The following is a 21,394-nucleotide window of genomic DNA, read 5'->3' on the forward strand; positions in this document are numbered from 1 at the left end:
GAAGTATTATTACAATTTAAAATAACCGTTTTGTATTGAATACATTTTAAAATGTGATTTATTCCTATGATGCAAAGAATTTTCAGCATCATTACTCCAGTTCCTTTAGAAATCATTCTAATATGCTGATTTGCTGCTCAAGAAACATTTCTTATTATTATCAATCTAGAACACAGTTGTACTGCTTTTTGGAAAATGTGATGAGTGTTTTCAGGGTTCTTTGATGAATAGAAAATTCAAAAGAACAGAATTTTCTAAATGACATTATAAATGTCTTAATTGCATCATAAACATCAACAGCAGTAAAAGGTCAATACAACGCAAACCCCCTAAAAGAGCAGCTATTTACCTTCAGACTTTTCAGAGCCAGACAGGCCTCATGCCGCACATGTGTGTTGCTGTTTTTCAACAGGTCTGTGTAGTGAACCACTGCCTATAAAAGCCACACAACTACATCACATGAAAAGCTCAGCTCTATTAATCCACACTTAAAAATGCTTGGATGTGATTACATTAGATAACAATAAGAAAGATAGCTTTGTGAAAAACAAGGTTTAAGTAGTATTTGTGTTTGATAGCAAGTTAAGGCCCATTCACACCAAGAACGACAACTATGAAGATTTACCTATGCGTGTGCGGTCTGCCACATTAAATTCTTAAGCTATTTAAAGTAGGATGTTTTTTTTATTGGCTGTCAGTATCTTTATTGTTCATAAGCTGTAAAAAATCTTTTGAAAGTGATTCCAACAATCTTGTTCCTCAGTGCCATTTTCGTTATAGTTATAATGGTGCGGACTCTGCCATTGTTTTATATTTAGAATTATTTTTAATACTATATCACTATCCATGATGTGAACAGGCCTTCCGGCTTCTTCTACCTTTGTCCTGAAGGATTTGGAGCGCGAGGCTCTGCTGAGGCAGGACGAGGCCGCTGAAGACACCTTGTGATTGGCGTCTGTCTGTAGCTTGGCCAGGAGCTGGAGGACACGTCCTGTCGGCTGCAGCTCAGAGATGCGCTTCCCTTTCAGCTTTTGCAGAGCTCTCCTCCTCTTGGGACTCTCCAGACAAGCTATCAGATACACTGCAGCAAGCCGATCCCAGGGAGAAAGACAGGGGGAAGTCTCTTAATGAGATCTAATGGGAAGAATCCTAGAGGTTGACTGATTGATGCTGAAAGCAGTAAACTCGCAGGGAACCATCGAGGACAGAAGCATCTGTATTTATTTAAGCCTAGTTTCTGTGACGTTCGCATCCTAAAGTGAGATGTGTCTGCAAACACTCTGTGCTGTTACCTTCTTTCGAGAGGAGAGAGATGTGCTCCCCAAAGTCACTTATACTCCATCTGTTGAGGTAGACTAAGAGCTGAAACACAGTCACTCGGTCTGTAGTGCACAGAGTCACAGACGCCATCATACAGCTGCACTGCACCTGATACAGCAACTGACTGAAAACTGCAGGACCAAAGACAACAGAGAGACCACAAACTTTAGATGCATACAAGTAGACTATTTCAGTAGTGTGAGAATGAAATTCTAAAGGAACAATAAAATAGAACAGAAAACACAAAATATATTTATTATTTGACAAATTATTGGATGCTAGTTTAAGAATTAAATTCTGATAAAACACTAAATATAATAATATTAAGATTATTTCAAAGACATCTTAATTCTAAGATACAATGAATAGAATAGAAATATCTTTCAGAAAAATATAATATTATACTACAATTAAAATATAGTAAAATACCAATATATAATAAAATACTATAATTTAAAATATAATAAAAATGATACTATTAAAGTCAATTATAATACAAAATTATATGCAATTATTCTATGTATATTATATATAGATTATTAGATATTTATTTACAAATTGAGGGATTTCAGTTGTTTGAAAATTAATTATTAAATTCGAAGGGACAAGAATATACATTTATTTTATTACACAAAGATTATTTCAAGGACAATTAACTATTATTTAGTTTTTTTATCTTGTAGAATTATTTATACAAAGTATAAATACATATTTATAAAAATAATACTATTAAAAAAATATTAGAATAGAAATATAAAACAAAAATACTTTAAAAAAATAGAATAGAAAAATCCTGCAGAAATTAGTACAATATTTTTGTGAATGAGATTCTCAAGAAAGAATAGAATATACTGTAACATTATTTTATTTCATTCCGATCTGCCTAGGGTATTTTATTTCAGTAGTTTGTGGATTACATTTTTAAGGAACATTAGAAGAGAACATCTGTACCTGCATCAGTCTGGCCTGGCTGTTTGGCTTTGACTTTGTGGATGTAATGTTTGCGCAGTGTCCTGAGAAAACCATCCGCAGGGCAGCAGAAAGGCGAATCACTCTCGCTACAGTCCTTCCAAAATACTTCAATCCCCTTAGGAGCTCTGGCCAACACTGAGACACATCCACATTCACACACATGACTAATGCATCTACTACAGCGCTTCACCCTGACACGGGAAAGAGCCTGTGACCGCGAACAGTATAAAGTAACAGTCATATAGCTCATATTACATATTCTAGTGCTACCCTTAGATGGTATGGGAACGAAAATGTGCCATAATCAATCATAAACTAAAGGTTAGTATTAGTGTTTGTGGGAAATCTATAAATCTCAATTATTAGAGATATCTCAGTGGTATAGCTACTCATCCAAGGCCTGGTATTTTGCAAGACTTACGCTCTGTCACTGAGATTTCATCTATCATCCTCTGCGCCAGAGCACCGATTTTTTCCAGCACGTCAACTTGCCGTGACAGTTCCTCCATGATGTCTTCATGCACAAGATCGGAGTCAGAATGCTTCAATGCCTGGGAGGAGACAGAACTTCAGCTTACGCACACACTTACACAAAGTAACAATAGGCTATATATCGATTAGTGTGTGATTAATCAACACTGGTTTAATGAGACTGATTCCTCACGCTCAGCAGCTCTACACACACACTGAGGTGGCTTTCAAGAGCTTGATCCAGACTGTAGACTCCTGTACTGAGTGACAGCTTTACTGCACCGTCTCCTCGCTGTCTGACCTGCGCTTCACCCATGTCCTCACAGGATGGAGAGTTCTTATCCTGAGATAACTGACCCATGCTTTTCAGGCTGTTCTCATTAAATGAACCAATCCTGAAATCAGATCAAATAAAGTTTGGCCTTAAATATATATTGTGCATAAAAAGTGCAATATAAATAAACCTGTCTTGCCTAAATTATTTGATTTTAATAATTAAATTATTATTTTTAGAATTTAATTATTATTTAGTATTTCTTTTTTCTGAAACCTTAATCCTGAATTAATATTTGCTATAAGCTAATACATTTACAATTTTATATGCAAAAAAAAGTTGTGGAATATCATGATATCCATGCAAAGGTAAATTAAACATAATATCTTATTGAAATATGTGATTGTTAATTACATAAAATAATACATGTATAGGCATCTGAAATAAATGTGATAATGCACATTTCATGCATTACTCCACTTCATCCACAAGATGGCACTTTAAGTCTTAACTGAACATGTTAGCACAGCAACTTTCCTGTTTTGCATTCATATGTAGACTTGTAATCACAGGCCCATATGGTCGGATCAATGTTGAAGATCAAAATCTTTCTTTTGCACCAATAGATTTGCCATTAAAACTCTCAATACATGTCCAAATTATATCCCCCCCGATAAAAAAATGAAAAGTATTTTTTAGTACCATTCCCACCTCTGTAATGAGAAAAAAAAGCAACTTTATTTTAAAGTATTTATACATCATGTTAGTATCTGTTTTACTACATTTAGTTGTAATTTTACATTTTAGCCCTTCAAGTTCTTTTTTTTTTGTCTCTTGAATTTGTGACAAGTGTTTTGCCATTTCTTTATGGGATTTACTTGGACAGGCCAGCTAAAAATGTCTCATCTTACCCAGTGTACCCGAGTCTGATGCTGCCCATACATGAGATTTCATCTTCATTACAATCTGCAGAGAGGAAGTCGAAACTGCCCAGCACTTCCTCTTCCTCTACTGCTAGTGTCTGAGATGAGGGCATCTGTGGAGGGTTGAGGTCCTTCTAACATCAGCAAAGTTGAAAAACAAGTCAATAAGACAGCAGCAAACAGACATTTATCCACAATGCATAGAGAAAAACAGTCCAACTCCATCACAATTTTTTAAAATTATATATATATATATATATACAACTGTCATACAAAATCATTAGAAATATATATTTAACAAAATATATAAATATGGTCCTAAAATATGTCTATTTGCTTTACACTTTAAAAAATAAAGAAAGAAATGTTAAAAAAAATCCTTTTGATTTTGGGGTGAAATATGTCCCGGATATGTTTTTACACATTTACACACACATCTATATATTTTCTTTATTACTCTACCAGTCCATCAATCCACCCATCCACCGATCTCACCTTCAAGACCTCACTGAGTTGGCGTATCTGCAGATTTAGTTTCTTTAATGTCTCTGCATTGCTTGTTTCCTCCAGCTCTTTATTCAGTTCCTCTAGCAGTGAACCAAGTCTCTTAGCCACGGCTCTCTTCTGTGCTTTGCCTGCTTTTCTGTCCTTCAGTGCAAGTCTGTCTTCAAGTCCCTGCTTGAACGGGGTCTCCTCTTCAGGGGCCGTCGTCTCTTGAGCGTCTCCTTCACCTGCGCTAGGGCTCACCTCTCCATTTTGCTTGAGGATGTCAGGCGTGCTGTAGCGGTGGAAGAGGAAGATAGAGTCTCGCTTACTGCCCGCAGGACTGGGGGAAGCTGTGTCAGTCTCCGAGGGCCACTCCACACTCTCCTCTGCCTAGGGTTATCAATGGAAACAAGTCTTTCTGAATATTTTTTCACAAGTGTTTAGCTTTAAAAAAAAAAAAAAATGTATTGTTTATTATCTTAACAGATGTTTTCTTAATATATAAAACATTACCAATTTAATGTCATTTTAAAACAAATATATAATAAAAAAAATTGCAACAATGATTTTTTTATTATAAAATTGGTTATTGCTTATAATAATACAAATTTGAAAAATATAGTGATATTATATTATTTATTTTGACATCTTTTTAAATATATTTAATATCTTAAATATTTTTATATTTAAAATATGTATATTAAAAAAATCCAAAAAGTGATTTACCGGTATATACAATGACACACACACACACACAAAAAAAAAAAAATATATATATATATATATATATATATATATATATATATATATATATATTCATATATATTAGTGTTGTCAAATCAATTAATCGCATCTAACATTAAAAGTTTTTGTTTACATAATATGTGTGTATATATATTATTTATATATATATATATTATATATGTCTGTGTATATACCTTATATACACACATTCATACACACACACACACACACACACACACACACACACACACACACACATATATATATATATATATATATATATAAATATAAATATAATAATATATATACACACACATATTATGTAAACAAAAACATATGTTTGCAGCACTAGTGTATATATAAATATACAGTCGTGCTCAGAATTAATGGCACCCCTGGTAAATATGATCAAAACTGGCTGTAAAAAATAAATCTGCATCGTTTATCCTTTTGATCTTTCATTCAAAAAATTGCCAAAAATCTAACCTTTCATTGAAGTAAAAGAACTGAATGTGGGGGGGAAATCACATTATGAAAAAAAAAATTTCTCCAAAACACGTTGGCCACAATTATTGGTACCCCTAGAATTTTTTACGGGTAAAATATCTCTGAAGTATATTCCCATTAATGTTTACCTTTTTTAGCACACCAGGGTGACTAGGAACATGAAATTGTCTAGCTATGACTACTTGTTTCACAGAAGTTTAAATATGAGGAAACACAAAGGCCATATTCACTTCATCATCCATCACAATGACTAAAACCAAAGAATAAAGTTCTGATGTGCATCAAAAGATTGTTGAGCATCACAAAATAGAAAGTGGCTGTAAGAAAATAGCTAAAGAATTGAAAATTCCCATTTTGACCATCAGTGAAATAACTAAGAAGTTTCAATCAACTAAACCTTTTACGAATCTGCCAGGAAGAGGACGTGTGTCTATATTGTCTTAATGCACGGTGAGGAGGAAAGTTTGAGTGGCCAGAGACTCTCCAAGGGTCACAGATGGAGAATTGCAGAGATTACTTGAGTCTTGGGGGTCAGAATGCCTATTAAAAAAAAAAATCAAACAACTCCTACATCACCACATGTTGTTTGGGAGGGTTTCAAGAAAAATCCTCCTCGCTCCTCCAAAAACAAACTCCAGCAAATTCAGTTATCAGAATGACTGGAACTTCAAACGGCACAGGGTTCTGTGGTCAGATGAAACAAAAAAAGAGCTTTTTGGCAGCAAACACGCTAGATGGGTTTGGTGCACACAAGGATAAAAAGTACCCCATGTGTACAATTTAATGTACCGTTGGATCTTTAATGTTGTGGACATATTTTTCTGCTGGAGGTCCTGGACTTCTTGTTCAGATACATGGCATCCTGGATTCTATCAGATAAAAAAATCAAAACCTGATGACTTCTGCTAGAAATCTTATAGTGGGCCGTGGTTGGATCTTCCATCAGGACAACGGTCCAAAACAAACATCAAAATCAACACAAAAATTTGTTACGGAGCACAAAATGAAGCTCCATGACCGGCACAATTCCCTGACCTGATGAGTAGAGTGAACTGAAGAGGAGAAGCACCAACATGGATCTGTGAATCTGCAGGATCAGGAGAGATTCTGTATGGAGGAATGGTCTCTGATCTCTTGTCAGTTGTTCTCCAAACTCATCAGACATTATAGTAGAAAACTCAGAGCTGTTATCTTGGCAAAGGGAGGTTGCAAAAAGTATTTTATAAAAGGGTGCCAATAATTGTGGACAATGTGTTTTGGAGAAAAACATTTACTTCATAATGTGATTCCCCGCCCCCCCACTTTTGATTCTTTTACTACAATGAAAGGTTAGATTTTTGGCAATTTTTTGAATGAAAGATCAAAAGGATAAACGATGCAGATTTATTTTTTACAGCCAGTTTTGATCATATTTACCAGGGGTGCCATTAATTCTGAGCACGAGTGTATATATACACATACACAGTATATATAAACAAAAACAAAAAAACTATCAATTCATACATCTTCTGTGGGCGTCTTTGATAGATCATCATCGTGTAACTTAGTGTCAAGAACAGGGTGGTGTGTGAGTGGCGGGTTGCTTGTCTTCTCATAGGCAGGAGGACTAAGTGCCTGGGTGGAGTCAGCAAGGTAGCTGAGTAGAGACACACCCCTAGATTCACGTGAGCCAATGGAAAAAGAGCCATCTGCATCCTGTATCTGACGCATCATAGACTACGGCATAAAAAGACAGATCAAATCACGGGATAACATTTAAGCTCTTCAGGCCAAAGACAAGAGTTTATTGAGGGTGAAGTGGGTAACTTCTACATCATTAGCGTCTTTTTTGTCCAATGACGACAAACTCCAGACTAAACCTTTCCAACATCAGCATAAATCTTGTTTGGGTTTGTGTTGCACCATTTCAACTTGAGGATGTCAAAATGAAGATTTTTTTTGTTGCACAGTCTGCATTGGCTTTCACCCAAGATCTCACTTGGGTCACATTGTTCAATCTGTCACATAACAATCAAAAAGCACAGATAAAATCTCACAGTGCACACCATGGCTTCAGTTATTGTTGTCTCTGCATATTAAACCAAGATAGGAGAAAATATTTTAGCATGGGAAATTACACACTTCACCTTTCAGTCTTTGTGAGTGGTCATGCTGGGAGTGTGTGTATGTGTGGTTGTAGGTCACAAACTCACTAGAAAGTATTTCTCAGTGAAACTGGGTGTGTTGGGAGGTGTCCAGCTATATACAGATCCCTTTCTGCTGTGGATGGACTGGCGGCTGGCGGACGCTGTGAGAGGCCTCACCTCAGAGCTATCAAATGGACTAAAGGAAGAAAAATTGAGGGAACAAGAAACGGTCAAGAAAAATGGACTCTGGTAGGCTTAGATGTCCAAAATAATTATTTTCTGAAAAGGCACACACAGTAAAACAGAATGCAGAAGAGTAATACCTAAGGATTAAATATTGGGTGTTTGGATTTAAAGATTTACAGATTTAGATCTGTAGTTAGCTCTAAACACAATGGACATTATAGCTAACTACAGATCTAGCTAGTTGTTACCTGTATAGTCACAATTGTAGGTGTGACCTCAACCTCCCACCTTAACCATGGCCTTACACATAACACCACCCTCCAACCTTAAACATAACCTTACCCATAATCCCACTCCTATCCTTAAGCATAATTGCTATCCTTAAGCAAAAGTCTCCCTGAAACTCCTATACTAACTGTTTTAATTTCCCTTGCTTTTATTTTGTGCTTATTTTCTATGCAAAGCACTTTGAATTGCCATAGTGTGATATTTTAATTCCTTTCTATGTATAGCATTTTGAATAACTGTTTTAATTTTCCTTGCTTTTATTTTGTGATTATTTTTATTCCTTTCTATGTAAAGCACTTTGAATTGCCATAGTGTATGAAATGTGCTATATAAATAAACTTGCCTTGCCCTCAACAATAAACTACCAACTGATGTTCAAAATGCTTTTCAAGTTTTTTTAAGTTACACTTTTAAATATATGCATTTACAAATGTACAAAAGATTTATTTTATATGATACTTTTATTCAGCAAGGAACGATGCATTAAAATGATCAAAAGTGTAAGTAAAGAAATAGAAATATGAAACATGACATATGAGGCAAACGGTTTTCAACACTGATAAGAATAGAAGGATCATGTGACACTGAATATGATACTGAAGATGATGCTTTGCCATTATTGGAATAAATTATATTATTTATAGTTACATAGTTCTTTTAAATTGTAATAATATTTCACAATTCTACAGTTTTTATTGTATTTTACATATAAACATAGCCTTGGTGAGCAGAAGAGACTTCTTTCAAAAACAATGCAAAATCTTACTGACCCCAAACTTCTGATGATAGTGTATATGTGACCCTGGATCACAAAACCAGTCTTAAGTAGCACGGGTATATTTGTGGGAATAGCCAACAATACATTGTATGGGTCAAAATTATAATTTTTTCTTTTATGCCAAAAATCATTAGGATATTAAATAAAGATCACGTTCCATGAAGATATTTTGTAAATTTCCTACCGTAAATGTATAAAACATTTATTTTTGTGAGTGAATGAATCACAATCGCGAACATAAATGGACAATTTTAAAGGCGATTTTCTCAGTGTTTCGATTTTTTTGCACCCTCAGGTTCCATATTTTCAAATAGTTGTATCTCGGCCAAATATTGTCCTATCCTAACAAACCATACATAAATGGAAAGTTTATTTATTCAGCTTTCATGTTATGTATAAATCTCAATTTAAGACTGGTTTTGTCATCCAGGGTCACATATAAGTAGTTCTTTAGTTAGTTATATATTGTTAATTACATTGTTAAATTATAGTATTATCTCGTGTGTTATTTATCTTGACTTTTTAAGATTAAATAATTTCCCATTAAATTACTTTGTCAGAATGTTTAGCACTCAAAATCTAACCATTGTAATCTGACTTTCCAACTGAATTTTGATACTAAATGGAGACTGATGTTATGTCTAAACCTAGTTTTCTTTTGTTCTAATCTAAACAATGTTTTTTTTAACATATACTAGCTGACATTCGTTTTACTCAGTAAAGAAGAAAGACTTCAAAAAAGGCATGAATAAAACTCGCTCAGGTTCTGATTACATGATGTGTGGAGTGGCAGTGTGTGTTTGTCATCACTGGTCGATGAAGAGTGACACTGTGAACAGAGACTAAGCAGAACACTCACACTCACACACACACACACACACACACACACACACACACACACACACACACACACACACACACACACACACACACACACACACACACACACACACTGAAAAGGCTGTGAGATGTGTTTAATTTAGTGACGCTGTAAAGAGAGGCTATGAAAAATGGTTTCCACCTGGACTGTGTAAAAACCAGTGTAATTTGATCGGTGTGTGTGAGAGGGATGGGGTAGTGATGGACTATTTATCCATCTCTCTGCAGTCAGCTGTTCTTCCACAGCTGGTGTGTGTTAGCTGATAGCAAAGCCATACTTTACAGGGGGTGTGTTTGTGTGTGTGTAATCAGTGTCTTGGCGACTCAATTACATGTTAGAACATTAAATTATCCATCAAGTGTGGTGTCAAGGCATCTGAGCTATCCCTACGAATGGTAACCTCGCTGTAACAGTGGCTGGTATCTGTTGATATATTTAGTTGATTCAAAGATGAATTTTCAGCATCATTACTCCAGTCTTCAGTATCACATAATCCTCCATCTTCACCAGCTTAATGCATATCCTTCAGAAATCATTCTAATATGTTGATTTGCTGCTCAAGAAACATTTCTTATTTTTGTGGAAACCCTGATAAATTTTTTCAGGATTCTTTGATGAATAGAAAGTTCAAATGAACAGTTTTAAATTGAAATAGAAATTGCTTGTTAAAATGTAAAAGTCTTTACTGTTGTCATGATTCTGCCATCAGGTCTGTGAGTTCTAGTATTTTGGCAGGATCATGACAGACCCATGTTCTGTGTGCAAGCACATGGCCTTGTGTTTTGGTCATGTGCTTGTGTTGTCTCGTCTCGTTACCCCGCCCCCTTGTTATCCTGATTCTGTCATTAGTGTTTCACCCGTGTCACCTGTTATGTTTGATTAGTCTTCCTATTTAATCCCCTTGTGTTTGCTGTCTTGTGTCGGTTCATTGTTATACGTTGATCGTGAGTACCCTGTGTACATCTAGTCATTGTTAGCAGCTCTTGAAGTCTTGTTTGTTTTCTTGTTCGTTTGTTTCCCAGTTTAGTCTAGTCAGTCTGGTATTCTGTGTTCCATCTGTTTTGCCCCCTCGTGGGTTTTGTTTTCCTGTTTTTGTCATTAAACCGTGTCTTATTTTATACTGTCTGCGTTTGGGTTTATCTCCACATCCCCCGTGACAACTGTTAATTTTGATCAATTTAATGCACCCTTGCTAGAGCTGCACGATTAATCATTAAAAGATCACTTTCTCGATTCAAACACCGGCGCGATCTCATTCCTACTTGACAAAGATTAGTCTGTCTCTATTAAACCTTTGACAAAATCACAGCGAAACACTCAGATCTGTGTTGGCGCTGCCACTGACCAGAGAGAGCAGAGGTCATGTATAGGTATAAAACAGCTTCCCAAACAGTGTTTTCAGCCACATGGTATCATTATTTCTGTGTAACAAATATTCATATTATCACAGAAGTGCTGAGATAAAAGTTTATAGTTCGGATCTAAACAATGATGTCATCAGAAGCAATCCAAATAGAGTAAAATACCTCTTGAATGTAACTTGGTGCTTAAAATAACGATATCAATAATAACATCGCTACACCAGAAGGTGACGGATAGTGACTGTTATTATAAAAACTTTATTTGTCATTGAATCATTCGTTAAAGAGGTTTTAGTTAAAACAATCTCGGTTACTTTAATTGCCTATTATCACTGTAAAGCTGCTTTGAAACAATCTATATTGTTAAAAGCGTTATATAAATGAAGGTGACTTGACTTGATCAGTGAAGTCTGGTCAGAATCGTTGGAGAATCATGATCTCTATTTGAATTTTTTTTTTAATCACAATTCTCAATTTATCCAGAATCATGCAGCTCTAACCCTTGCTATATAAATCTATTGATTTAAACAAGAAAATAAAAAAGTACTGAATCCAAACTTTCACAAGAGGTGTGTAAAAGTCAATAGTTTGGTGTCACTGATATTAAACCTGGTCAATAATGTCTTAAAGTGACCATTGTCATTCACTTTTTAAGTATACAGTAGCATTTTTTGCACTTTATACAAGTTTGTCTGTCTTGTAAATTCCACACATGCACTTACTTCCAAACCACCTCTAGCTGTAGCTTGATGGTTCCCAGTTCTGTTATGTCCACAACCATCATCTGTGGCCGTGCTGTGAAAAAATCTGCACTCCTGCACGTTACCATACCGACCAGGATAGAGCTCAACCCCTTGACCTCTGTTACCTACAGGACAAGAGACCGCACGGAGTAACATGCATTAACAGTGTCAAATAGTACCATGATAAAACCATGATATCATTTGAAGCATCTTCATCAGCTTAATGCATATCAGCGACTTTCTATGTAGAGTGTTGCTGTGTGGTTGCTTACTATTTTTGTCTGATCAATGATGAAATGGGCAAAAAAATCCCCTAAATTAGTAAGTCAAATCACTTTAAGTCAAAGCACATGTCTGTATTTTAAGGGATGGAATTCATTTCAGACAACCAAACCTTTTATAAGCATTGTTACACTGGTCCAAAAAGTTTCAGACAGTCTGTTAAACATCTCTATCATTCTCTCTCAGGGGGTCTGTGGGCGGTTTCTTCTATTTAGATCTAACAAACAGTATATGGACAAAAGGCCTGAAACCTTCTGTCATCACAACCCCCACAGACGACCCTGACAGGAAGTGGTATTTGCGCAGGTGTGTGCGTGAGTATACGTGGATGAGCTCACCTTGATCTCAAAGTTCCCATGGATGTGAGGGAGGAAGACCATCTCTTCTTCGTCCCACAGCTGTCGGTCATCCGTTTGGATTCGCCCTCTGATCCTCCATCTCTGACGGCCCAGCCGGATCAACACCTATATAACAAAATATCAAACCAAGTGGAATTAATATTAAAGAAAATTTTTACAACCAAAACATTTTGCAAAAGAAATGTTTGTTAGGTTTAACTGAAAATGTGTCAATTCAAAATCAAGAAAGAATGTTGAAAATTGTTGTAAATAATTTATAGTTACATGAACACGTCCATAGTTAATGTGATGAACTTCATACAACCATTAAGAATTACTTTCTCTTAAGTCTAGCATAATGTTTGCATATATTTTGATATCCAATACATTAAAAATCATACACGTTTAAATTTTCCAAATACATTTTGGGGCCACTGCGTGTGAATGTGTGGTCTTGTGCATCAGCCAGTCGATGGCTCCTGTGACCACATTCCATTGTGCATGAAGTCACTGGAAACCTGGCCTTAAAATGTAATCGAATAGCTGGTGAAATATGTCATTTCTGCCTAATATTTTAACATAAATGCACCATAACGCATTTGTGTCTTTCATAGGCTGATAGAACACTGAGTCTTTGATTAAGAGAGATGTTTTGGGGTCAAATGCATCCACGTCTTTTTTGCTAGTCTTTTTCCCTCATGGCGTTCAAAACCCGTATGACTTTCTTTCTTTCAGTCATACATTTTTATGGTGCTTTTTTGTCAGTTTGTGAGACCATCAATGCCCCATCAAACCATCCACATTCATTTCCACTGGAAAATAGCAGTGTGCTGACATATGAGGGTGCGTAAATGATGACGGAACTATCATTTTTGTGTGAACTATCCCTTTAAGTGTATAACAACAGTAACTGGTCCAGCAACAGGATATTGGGTTAAACCTCCTCACCTCATACTGATCTCCAGGACAAAGCCGGGCAAAGCCTATCAACCCTGCCTCAGCAAAAGAGAAAAAACACATTAGATGTTTAGGAGTCTGAAACTCAAATTCCAGCATATGTGAGGTGCTGTGTATGTACCTTTCATTTTGATTTGTAGCTCTCCCAGCAAGATTTCCAGTTCTCCTTCCATTGCACACATGTCCTGCAGGTAGAGATGAGTGTAAAACATAGCGTGAGATGTTTGAATTTACATTATAGGTTCTTTCTTCATCAACGCACTGGTTAGATATCATTCGCAAATAAAGGAAAAGCGAAGTGTGGTTCAGCCAATCTTGTTATGTTGGGCTGGCCGGGATGTTTTGAAAGAGCCACCGAGCCACAGTGTTTACGCTTGTTGGGAAAATGACCACACAAATGGCTTACTTATAGTTTGTTGTGTGTGTATGATGTCCAAAACAGACTTTACCTCCAGGCTGTGTCTGTGGTTTCGGTTTAGCTCCAGTAAACTCTCTCGAGACTGTCGTGAAGACGGGGACAGAGAGAACGCTCTCTTCATGTTCAAAGCGCCTTGGCACAGCCGCCACTGGATACAGTACGACTCGTACAGCTCTTCAACCTGTTGACATCCACATTCACACAATATAGGTTTATTCTTAACAAATCTGACCAGTGTTCATATGCAATCAAATTAAATGAGTATTTTTAGGTTGTGTTACCTTACTAATCTGAAACTCTAAGCGTCGTATGTATCTTTCTAAGGCTCGTATCTCCTGTTGTTAGCAAGCAGGGCATAAAAAGATTACATTTTGTAACCATTTTTGACACAACACTGAAATGATTGAATAATAGCATTTGTTAATGACAACGTACCTTTTCCAGGTCATAGAAAAATCCCTGAGGAATGAAGAATAGTCATGTATTATTTTATATTTACTTTAAAAACTGTGTAAAAATAAATAATGATAATAATATTAAAATACATGAAAAAGCTGGATTAGGACTAGTTGAAGTTATTCTCAGTACAAACTCTCACCAGTCTGGAGTTCCTCTTTGTGTCTCTCTGCTGGGATGACAGGAAGTCCAGCTCTGTTTGATGGTTTTCCAAGTAGTCCCTAAACGGGATGAGATGTCATTAACATTCACATGACTAGTGTGTGCAGTCCACAAATGGCTTCATTACTCTACTACGATGACTGCACATACTTGAGCCCTTTCCTCAAAGCCTGGAAGATTCTGTCCACCTGCTCAGGCTGTTGCCCCCAGACGCTGCTGCCCACCCGACCCGAAGAGGGAATTCTGGGAGATTTCCCTGCTATGACTTTTGTGCGGAGAGAGCTACGAGCCGAGGAAAGTCTGCAGGGTGAGATGGAATAGTCAAGATGGCAAAAAAAGATTGAATTACAAAAATAAAATAGTGTTACATATACACCATTGTCCAAACTTTTTTTTTAATACTTTTATAGAACAAGGGCATAATAATTGATTAAAAGAGACTGTATACAGTTAAGACATTTCTAACATTTCAAACATTTCTATTTGAAATAAATGCTGTTCTTTCTATTCATCAAATCAGCATAATAGAATGATTTCTGAAGGATCATGTTACACCGAAGACTGGAGTAATGATGCTGAAAATTCAGCTTTGTCATCACAGGAATAAATTACATTTTAATATACATTTAAAAACAGAAAACATTTATTTTAAACAATAATAATAATAATAATTCACAATATTACTGTTTTTACTGTATTTTTTATCAATTAAACGCAGTGATTAGCATTAGAAATTTCTTTTTAAAAAACATTTAAAAATCTTACAGACTACAAACTTTTGAATGGTGGTGTATGAAAGTTCAACATTCAAAATCCCTATTGAATCACTGTGAAATTCAATAATTATTAAAAACGACAATAAAGACAGTTATAATGTAAAAAATGCCTTTTTGTTCCAAATAAATACTGTGTTCTTCAGACGCTCCGTTTATCAAAGCATTATATTATCTGCACCATTTTCTATAAGTGTGATTTAATTTTAGGACACTTATCACAGATCAAACTGTTCCCACAACAACTCAAGACCTCATACTTAGATTTATCCATCCATAATTGTCCTGTCTAATCAATTACTATCCAAACCTTTATGTTTTTCTGCCTATTTGATTTGCCTTTTACTTCAACTTTATTGTTGTGCATTTGGGTTGTTCCCTCTGTCCTGATTAAATCCATTTTGCTTTCTATTTTAGATAAAGTTCGGCACCCTTAAGAACAACCTTCATCTCTTAAACTCCCCCTGTGGTGAAAATCAAGCTTTTAATGTTGTTTATATGTCTATGTGGTGTTTTTAATATGCTTTAAGACAAACCATGTGTGAATTCATCGTCAACACCATCACTGAGTATTTTCTCTTTAAAGCTGCATTGAACCAAAGACAGTCTCAAAAACCACAAACTACCTTGTAATCAATCAGGTCAACGAGTGATCGTTAACAAGTGGATCTCTAAGCTGGTGTGAGTGAGTGGAGACGGGGCTCATTTGCATATTCATAGAACCGCGTATACTAAATGACGCAAGGGTGTAGTTACAAGCTATTTTAAGGCGTGACAAAAAAGGTTTTAATATGTCATTTTGGTGATCAAAGGAGAGTTTTAAGGGATAAAATGATAGACTACAGGGGGACTTTAAAATAACTGAATAATTAATTTATAGAGAAATGTATTTATTTTGGCCATTTCTGAACCCCTAACTGAACTTCACAAGTCCATGTAACAATTCAAAAACCGAAAAAAGACATTGCATTGTTATTTCCCCACTTCATTAAGTAGCACAATGGTTTCAGTTGGCCAGGAGAATAAGAACAGATTCTCACATTAGAATACTTTTCTAAAACAGTGTTGGCTGCTGATGATCACATTGCAGTTTTTTCAAACAATAATACTTTTGTAAATGTATGTTTTTGAATGTATTTTTGGTAAATTAAACACTACTTTGGTCAACAGAAGTATCGATTTCTTTCAAAAACATTTGTTTTTAGCAATTCCAAACTTTTGAACAGTAGTATATGTTTTTCTATTCTGAATTTAATCCTCACATCCCATTTTAGTTACACCCACTATATAATCTACATATTTCAGCGATGTTCTGACTGTGTATGCTTACACGGCATACAAACTCAATGACTCTGCAATGTCAATAAACTCTCTTAGGGAAAGCATTCCTCTGCGCTGCTCTGGGGGTCACCAATAACACAAGCTTTGGCTCTCTCACATCAGTATATTCCTTCCTGGCTCCACCACTGATATCTGTAACTCGCTGTAACTCGAGGTCCCTCGGTGGACAATGACACAAGTAACACCCTTTTTCTCAGGAATAAAGAGCTTGATTCTCTATACTTTCTCTTTTAGTGTATTTTAAAAGTCAAGAGTGCTTGAAATCCATGATCTTAACAGGATTGTAGCTGACAGCAATGATTAATATGAAGTTCACGAAGCGATTGCATGCCTAAAAAGCATTTTCTCACAATACAGTTTTGTGAAGCTTCTGCCATATAATAGAGTTTACAAATTGGAAGCAGGCGGATACGCCTCTGAAGTTGTTTTGGCCTTTGTGTGTCTGCAATCATTTAGTTTCAGTCTTTTACTTAGATGGGAATGCAGGAATGTGATGCTATTGTGACAAAATAAAAACTTGCACAAATGCACACACACACATACACAGCTGTGTTTACTTATGTAAGCTGTCACACTGCTCACAGAGGATGCTTGTGCTTGAATCCGAACCTTGCATCCTCTCAGGACCTTTGGTTCTTGAAATAACTACTGCTGTTACATAAATAACTCAAGCTTATTTATGTTTCAGATTGTGTGGAATGGCGAATTAGAACTATAAGCAATCAAAGAAAAACTGTAAGCCTCATCCGATATAAGCTAAGCTCTAAAATCTAGTGAGCTGCCCTACAAAGCATCCTAACTGAGATGGAGCCTCTTTAGAACATCAATAGAGTGCAACAGTTGGGTTCCGGAAGTAAAAATTCCATTAATTTTCTTCATTAGGAAATTGATTTTGAATTATACCTTATAAACCTTTAAAGACTGCTGTGACTACGAAACATTGTTTCAGGTAATTTTTAAAATAATCGTGTTTAAAAGTTGAATTCCTGGTGAAAACCTACATTACACCAACCAGAGAGTCGGAAAAAGCAACACGCACCAAAATAGTTATTTAGCTCCGCCCAATCCCATGAAGCACTGCGAATGACGTAATCGAATCGAAGCTCCCTATATGCATATTTTTCAATAAACTTAAAAAAATATTGTTTTTATACATCTAATCAACATCTGTAATTAAATTAGAAGTTTTATATTTCTTTATCGTTTTTTATTTGTTTATGCTGTTCACAATGCTTCACGGGATTGTAGCTCTTTAAATGTAAGACTGGACAACTGGAAGACTGGAAGAGAGGGCTACTCTCTGAGATAACAAAGGAAATTAACATTTGAACTCTCTTGCTATATTACCGTCCCCATTCGAGACACGATCACACTTGAGTTGCTCACCTCCCAATTTACACATCATTCTCTTCACCCATCCCGAACTGAATTCACCCAAAATCTATATGGTTTAATATGAACAATTATCATACAGTATTATACATGTTTGGTGTCATTTGAAATGGTACAAATGTCTCATTCCCACAGAAGTAAACCAAAAAGGTAATACGGTGTGGAGAGTTTCGAGACTGCTGTGGGTGTGCCTCCATGTAAATCAACTTCTGTCCCGAGTAAGTCTGAGACGGTGATTAATGCAAATTCCCACTGTGAACTCATATTTACATTTGAATAAAGGTTTCTGCCTTGGTCTGAGTATTTAGGGAGATTCTGAAGAAGGCTCGTGGCGATTCTGTAACCCAGGTCAGTCTGTGATGGGAAGTGTGCAAAACTCTTCACATCATGCATTTTATAATGTCATGGTTCGCATTGTTCTCTCTTTATTCCAGAGCATTTGATGTTTTGTATCTATTATCTTTGAACTGATTATGAAATTGGCATGATACATTTACCTGACATAATAAATTCTAAACATTTGATTTTATTCTAACTGGCACTGACGTTGTTTTCAGTAAAGAGTTAAAAAGAATAATCAAACATTCGCTCACATTCAGTGATGCACAGATATTATTAAAACCTTTTCATTTATGGAGTCAGATGAAATAACGAGGTAATACGGAAAAACATATTTCATTTAATCAAATTACTTTGCCACGAGGAAAGACAGTAACACGCAGAGACCCGCTGATCGAATACCGCCATTGGATTTATTGAATTGGGCTTACAAAGTTTAAACAAGTGTATAACACAGAAAAATATTAGATAAAATAGGTCATTTTTAAGATGAACTAAAACTTTTTAGTACTGAATAAAATATATTTATGATTCATTAAAAAATGATGTTCAGAAAAGTAAAATGCTTTTATCTTTAACTCTAGTGAAGGGTTTAGTAATTTTGTTTCATGTGCCTTTAGTAATTTTCATTGGTTCTTGTTTTTTAATAGGCCTACTTCTATATAACTTTATTTTCACTTCAGTTTTAATCATTTTAGAAGTTCAACTTCAATTTTTTAAATTTATATTTTCTCAGAAAAAGTAATTTTTCATCTAAAATGTATATTCTATTTCAGCAAAATTTTAATTAGGCCTACTTTAAATTGCAGATTTTTAATAGTTTTAGTTAATTAACTAAATAGTTTAGTTTAATAACAATAACAACATGCATGGCCCTATTGCAGAAAAGATTCAGACTCCTCACAAATGTTTCGTGCAACATTTTGAAACCTCCCCAATGTATCCTCATTTCATAAATTCCAGTGAACAAGAGTCATGCTTTTCTTGAGCTTCCATGGCCTCTGCTTTGAGGACATTTATCTTAAGAAAAGTCAAGTAATACAATCTGACACAGATGGAAACAACACATCATCTTGTCTCAAACACAAACAATCCTCGCTTACCTTCTCCGGCCACCGAGTGCGTTTACTCCAGTGAAGGAGCGGCTCCGCTGCACCATGCCGCCGTCAGCCGGACAATCAAACTTCAGCTTTACTGACATCTCGCCCCCGCCTACAACATACACAAACACAAACACAAGAAAAACTGTCAGAAATCTGCTTTTTGTTAGAGTCATAGCTTAGCCTAGAACATGTTAGCAACTGCATAGCAACACCTTGGCAACCACCCGCAACAGCCTAGCAACCAAAAAGCAACGCACTCACAAATAGAACACATTATCATCTGCATGGCAACGCAAACCATACATCTAAGGGCTAAAAATATCTCAAAACACCTTAGCAACACCTGACCCTGGAAACTGCTAAGAAAACCTTAGCATTCTTGCAACCATTCACAACACTTTATTGTGGCAGGGATTTCCGCACAGGCAAGCAACTCTCACATTGTTCACGGAAAACGTAAGAATGTACTTATATCATCACTATGCCGTCACAATAATAAAAGCGAAACTAAAGAGAGAAATCAAGAAAACTAGAAAAGGATCAGGACAAATTCTTGTTACTGTCACACATGCACACACGTATCTGCTAAACATAAATCTACTCATAACAAACTCCTCATCCTTCAACCTTAGTGACAACCACCCCATTCTCCTCCATGAGAAATGTCCATGTCTCTGTTCTGTCTCTCCTCATCCCATGATTCTTCTCTCCTCTGTTATGGTACACAGTTTTTGGACATTCCTCAGACACTATGGCCCCAAAACACCTACAGTGGCCCCAAAAAGACACTTAAAGTGGTCGTGAAATGAAAATTCTTCCTATCTATTTTCTAAATGCATGTTATAGATCTCATTGTGTAGGCAATTCATCCTTGCGTGTTTCATTTTTTGACCTTGTTTACGCCGCCACTTCCGTTTAACCTTAAAATGTCTGAATTTTCTATGGATAAGGGAAGAAAAACATTAAAACTAACTGCCATTTGTTTCAAACAAAAGATGAAAAATCACAAAAAGATCCTGGCGCATTCGAGCACAGATGACACTTTGCATTTGTGTCCATAAGTGTGATTTAAGTGTCCAAATACTGTTTACTTATGGCTTTTGCACCTGTTTGGCTCAAGGAAAGGTTTTTGTTGACAGTGGCACACAAGAGAGAGAGACAGAGCACAGAAGTGAGAGGAAGAAAGGATGAAGAAGAGAGACGGAAGACAGGAAAGGGACAGAGAGATATGTCTTGATTGCATACGCAGAGGCAGTTATCATTCTCTACAGGACAGTAACTCATGTTCCTTTTCCTACAAGAGGAAGAGAGAGATCTGAGAGCTAGATGAAGAAATGTGGGGGGTCACGTTAGATGAGCAGGGAGTTTCAGAAAACCATGTTTGTAAGAACCATGGAAACAGCACTAAACTACCATGACAAGTGCATCCAATGAGAATTTAAAATAACAAAAGTACTTTTTCCGAAGAAAATTAGAATTGCTTGCCTGTAAAAAATAAAATAAAAATCCGGGTGGGTTGCTAAGGCGTTGTTAAGAGTTCAGGGCGGTTGTTTACTAACGTTATCTCAAAGGAAACCTTGACTCTTGTCCGTAAGTCTATTAAATCTGTGGGTTAATTTTTAACCACAGTTAAAATAAGGGTAAATAGCCTATTGATTTTCCAGTTAAGCAGAATCTTTATTTAAACGATCTCGATAGCTCTCAAAAACTAGCTTTTTGTAAGTTGTTTTTCCTGCCCGCTTTTTAGAGGCGGACAAACCCGCCGCGGTTAAAC

General features: G+C 36.0%; 1 protein-coding gene across 2 annotated transcripts in view; it reads right to left on the bottom strand.

The window, feature by feature from the left end:
• ripor3 (RIPOR family member 3) overlaps positions 1-21,394 on the bottom strand; it is a 45,099-nt gene that overhangs the window by 4,719 nt on the left and 18,986 nt on the right. The window contains exons 2-21 of one of the 2 annotated variants that reach the window (XM_077197864.1): positions 19,621-19,729; positions 14,823-14,972; positions 14,653-14,731; positions 14,490-14,513; positions 14,336-14,389; positions 14,086-14,235; positions 13,758-13,821; positions 13,628-13,671; positions 12,680-12,805; positions 12,039-12,184; positions 7,890-8,019; positions 7,201-7,413; positions 4,456-4,836; positions 3,949-4,094; positions 2,957-3,158; positions 2,714-2,843; positions 2,272-2,427; positions 1,293-1,451; positions 879-1,081; positions 350-433 (exon numbers count right to left, since the gene is read on the bottom strand). In XM_077197864.1, coding sequence (XP_077053979.1) covers positions 350-433; positions 879-1,081; positions 1,293-1,451; positions 2,272-2,427; positions 2,714-2,843; positions 2,957-3,158; positions 3,949-4,094; positions 4,456-4,836; positions 7,201-7,413; positions 7,890-8,019; positions 12,039-12,184; positions 12,680-12,805; positions 13,628-13,671; positions 13,758-13,821; positions 14,086-14,235; positions 14,336-14,389; positions 14,490-14,513; positions 14,653-14,731; positions 14,823-14,972; positions 19,621-19,718 — 2,739 coding nt within the window. In that variant the 5' untranslated portion in view covers positions 19,719-19,729. The remainder of the gene's footprint in view (positions 1-349; positions 434-878; positions 1,082-1,292; positions 1,452-2,271; positions 2,428-2,713; positions 2,844-2,956; positions 3,159-3,948; positions 4,095-4,455; positions 4,837-7,200; positions 7,414-7,889; positions 8,020-12,038; positions 12,185-12,679; positions 12,806-13,627; positions 13,672-13,757; positions 13,822-14,085; positions 14,236-14,335; positions 14,390-14,489; positions 14,514-14,652; positions 14,732-14,822; positions 14,973-19,620; positions 19,730-21,394) is intronic. The other variant, XM_077197866.1, reaches the window with a different exon arrangement.

Source organism: Siphateles boraxobius, unplaced genomic scaffold (assembly GCF_051911475.1).
Source record: "Siphateles boraxobius isolate OS27281-9 unplaced genomic scaffold, OSU_SipBor_1 41, whole genome shotgun sequence".
In the NCBI taxonomy this organism is placed as follows: domain Eukaryota; kingdom Metazoa; phylum Chordata; class Actinopteri; order Cypriniformes; family Leuciscidae; genus Siphateles; species Siphateles boraxobius.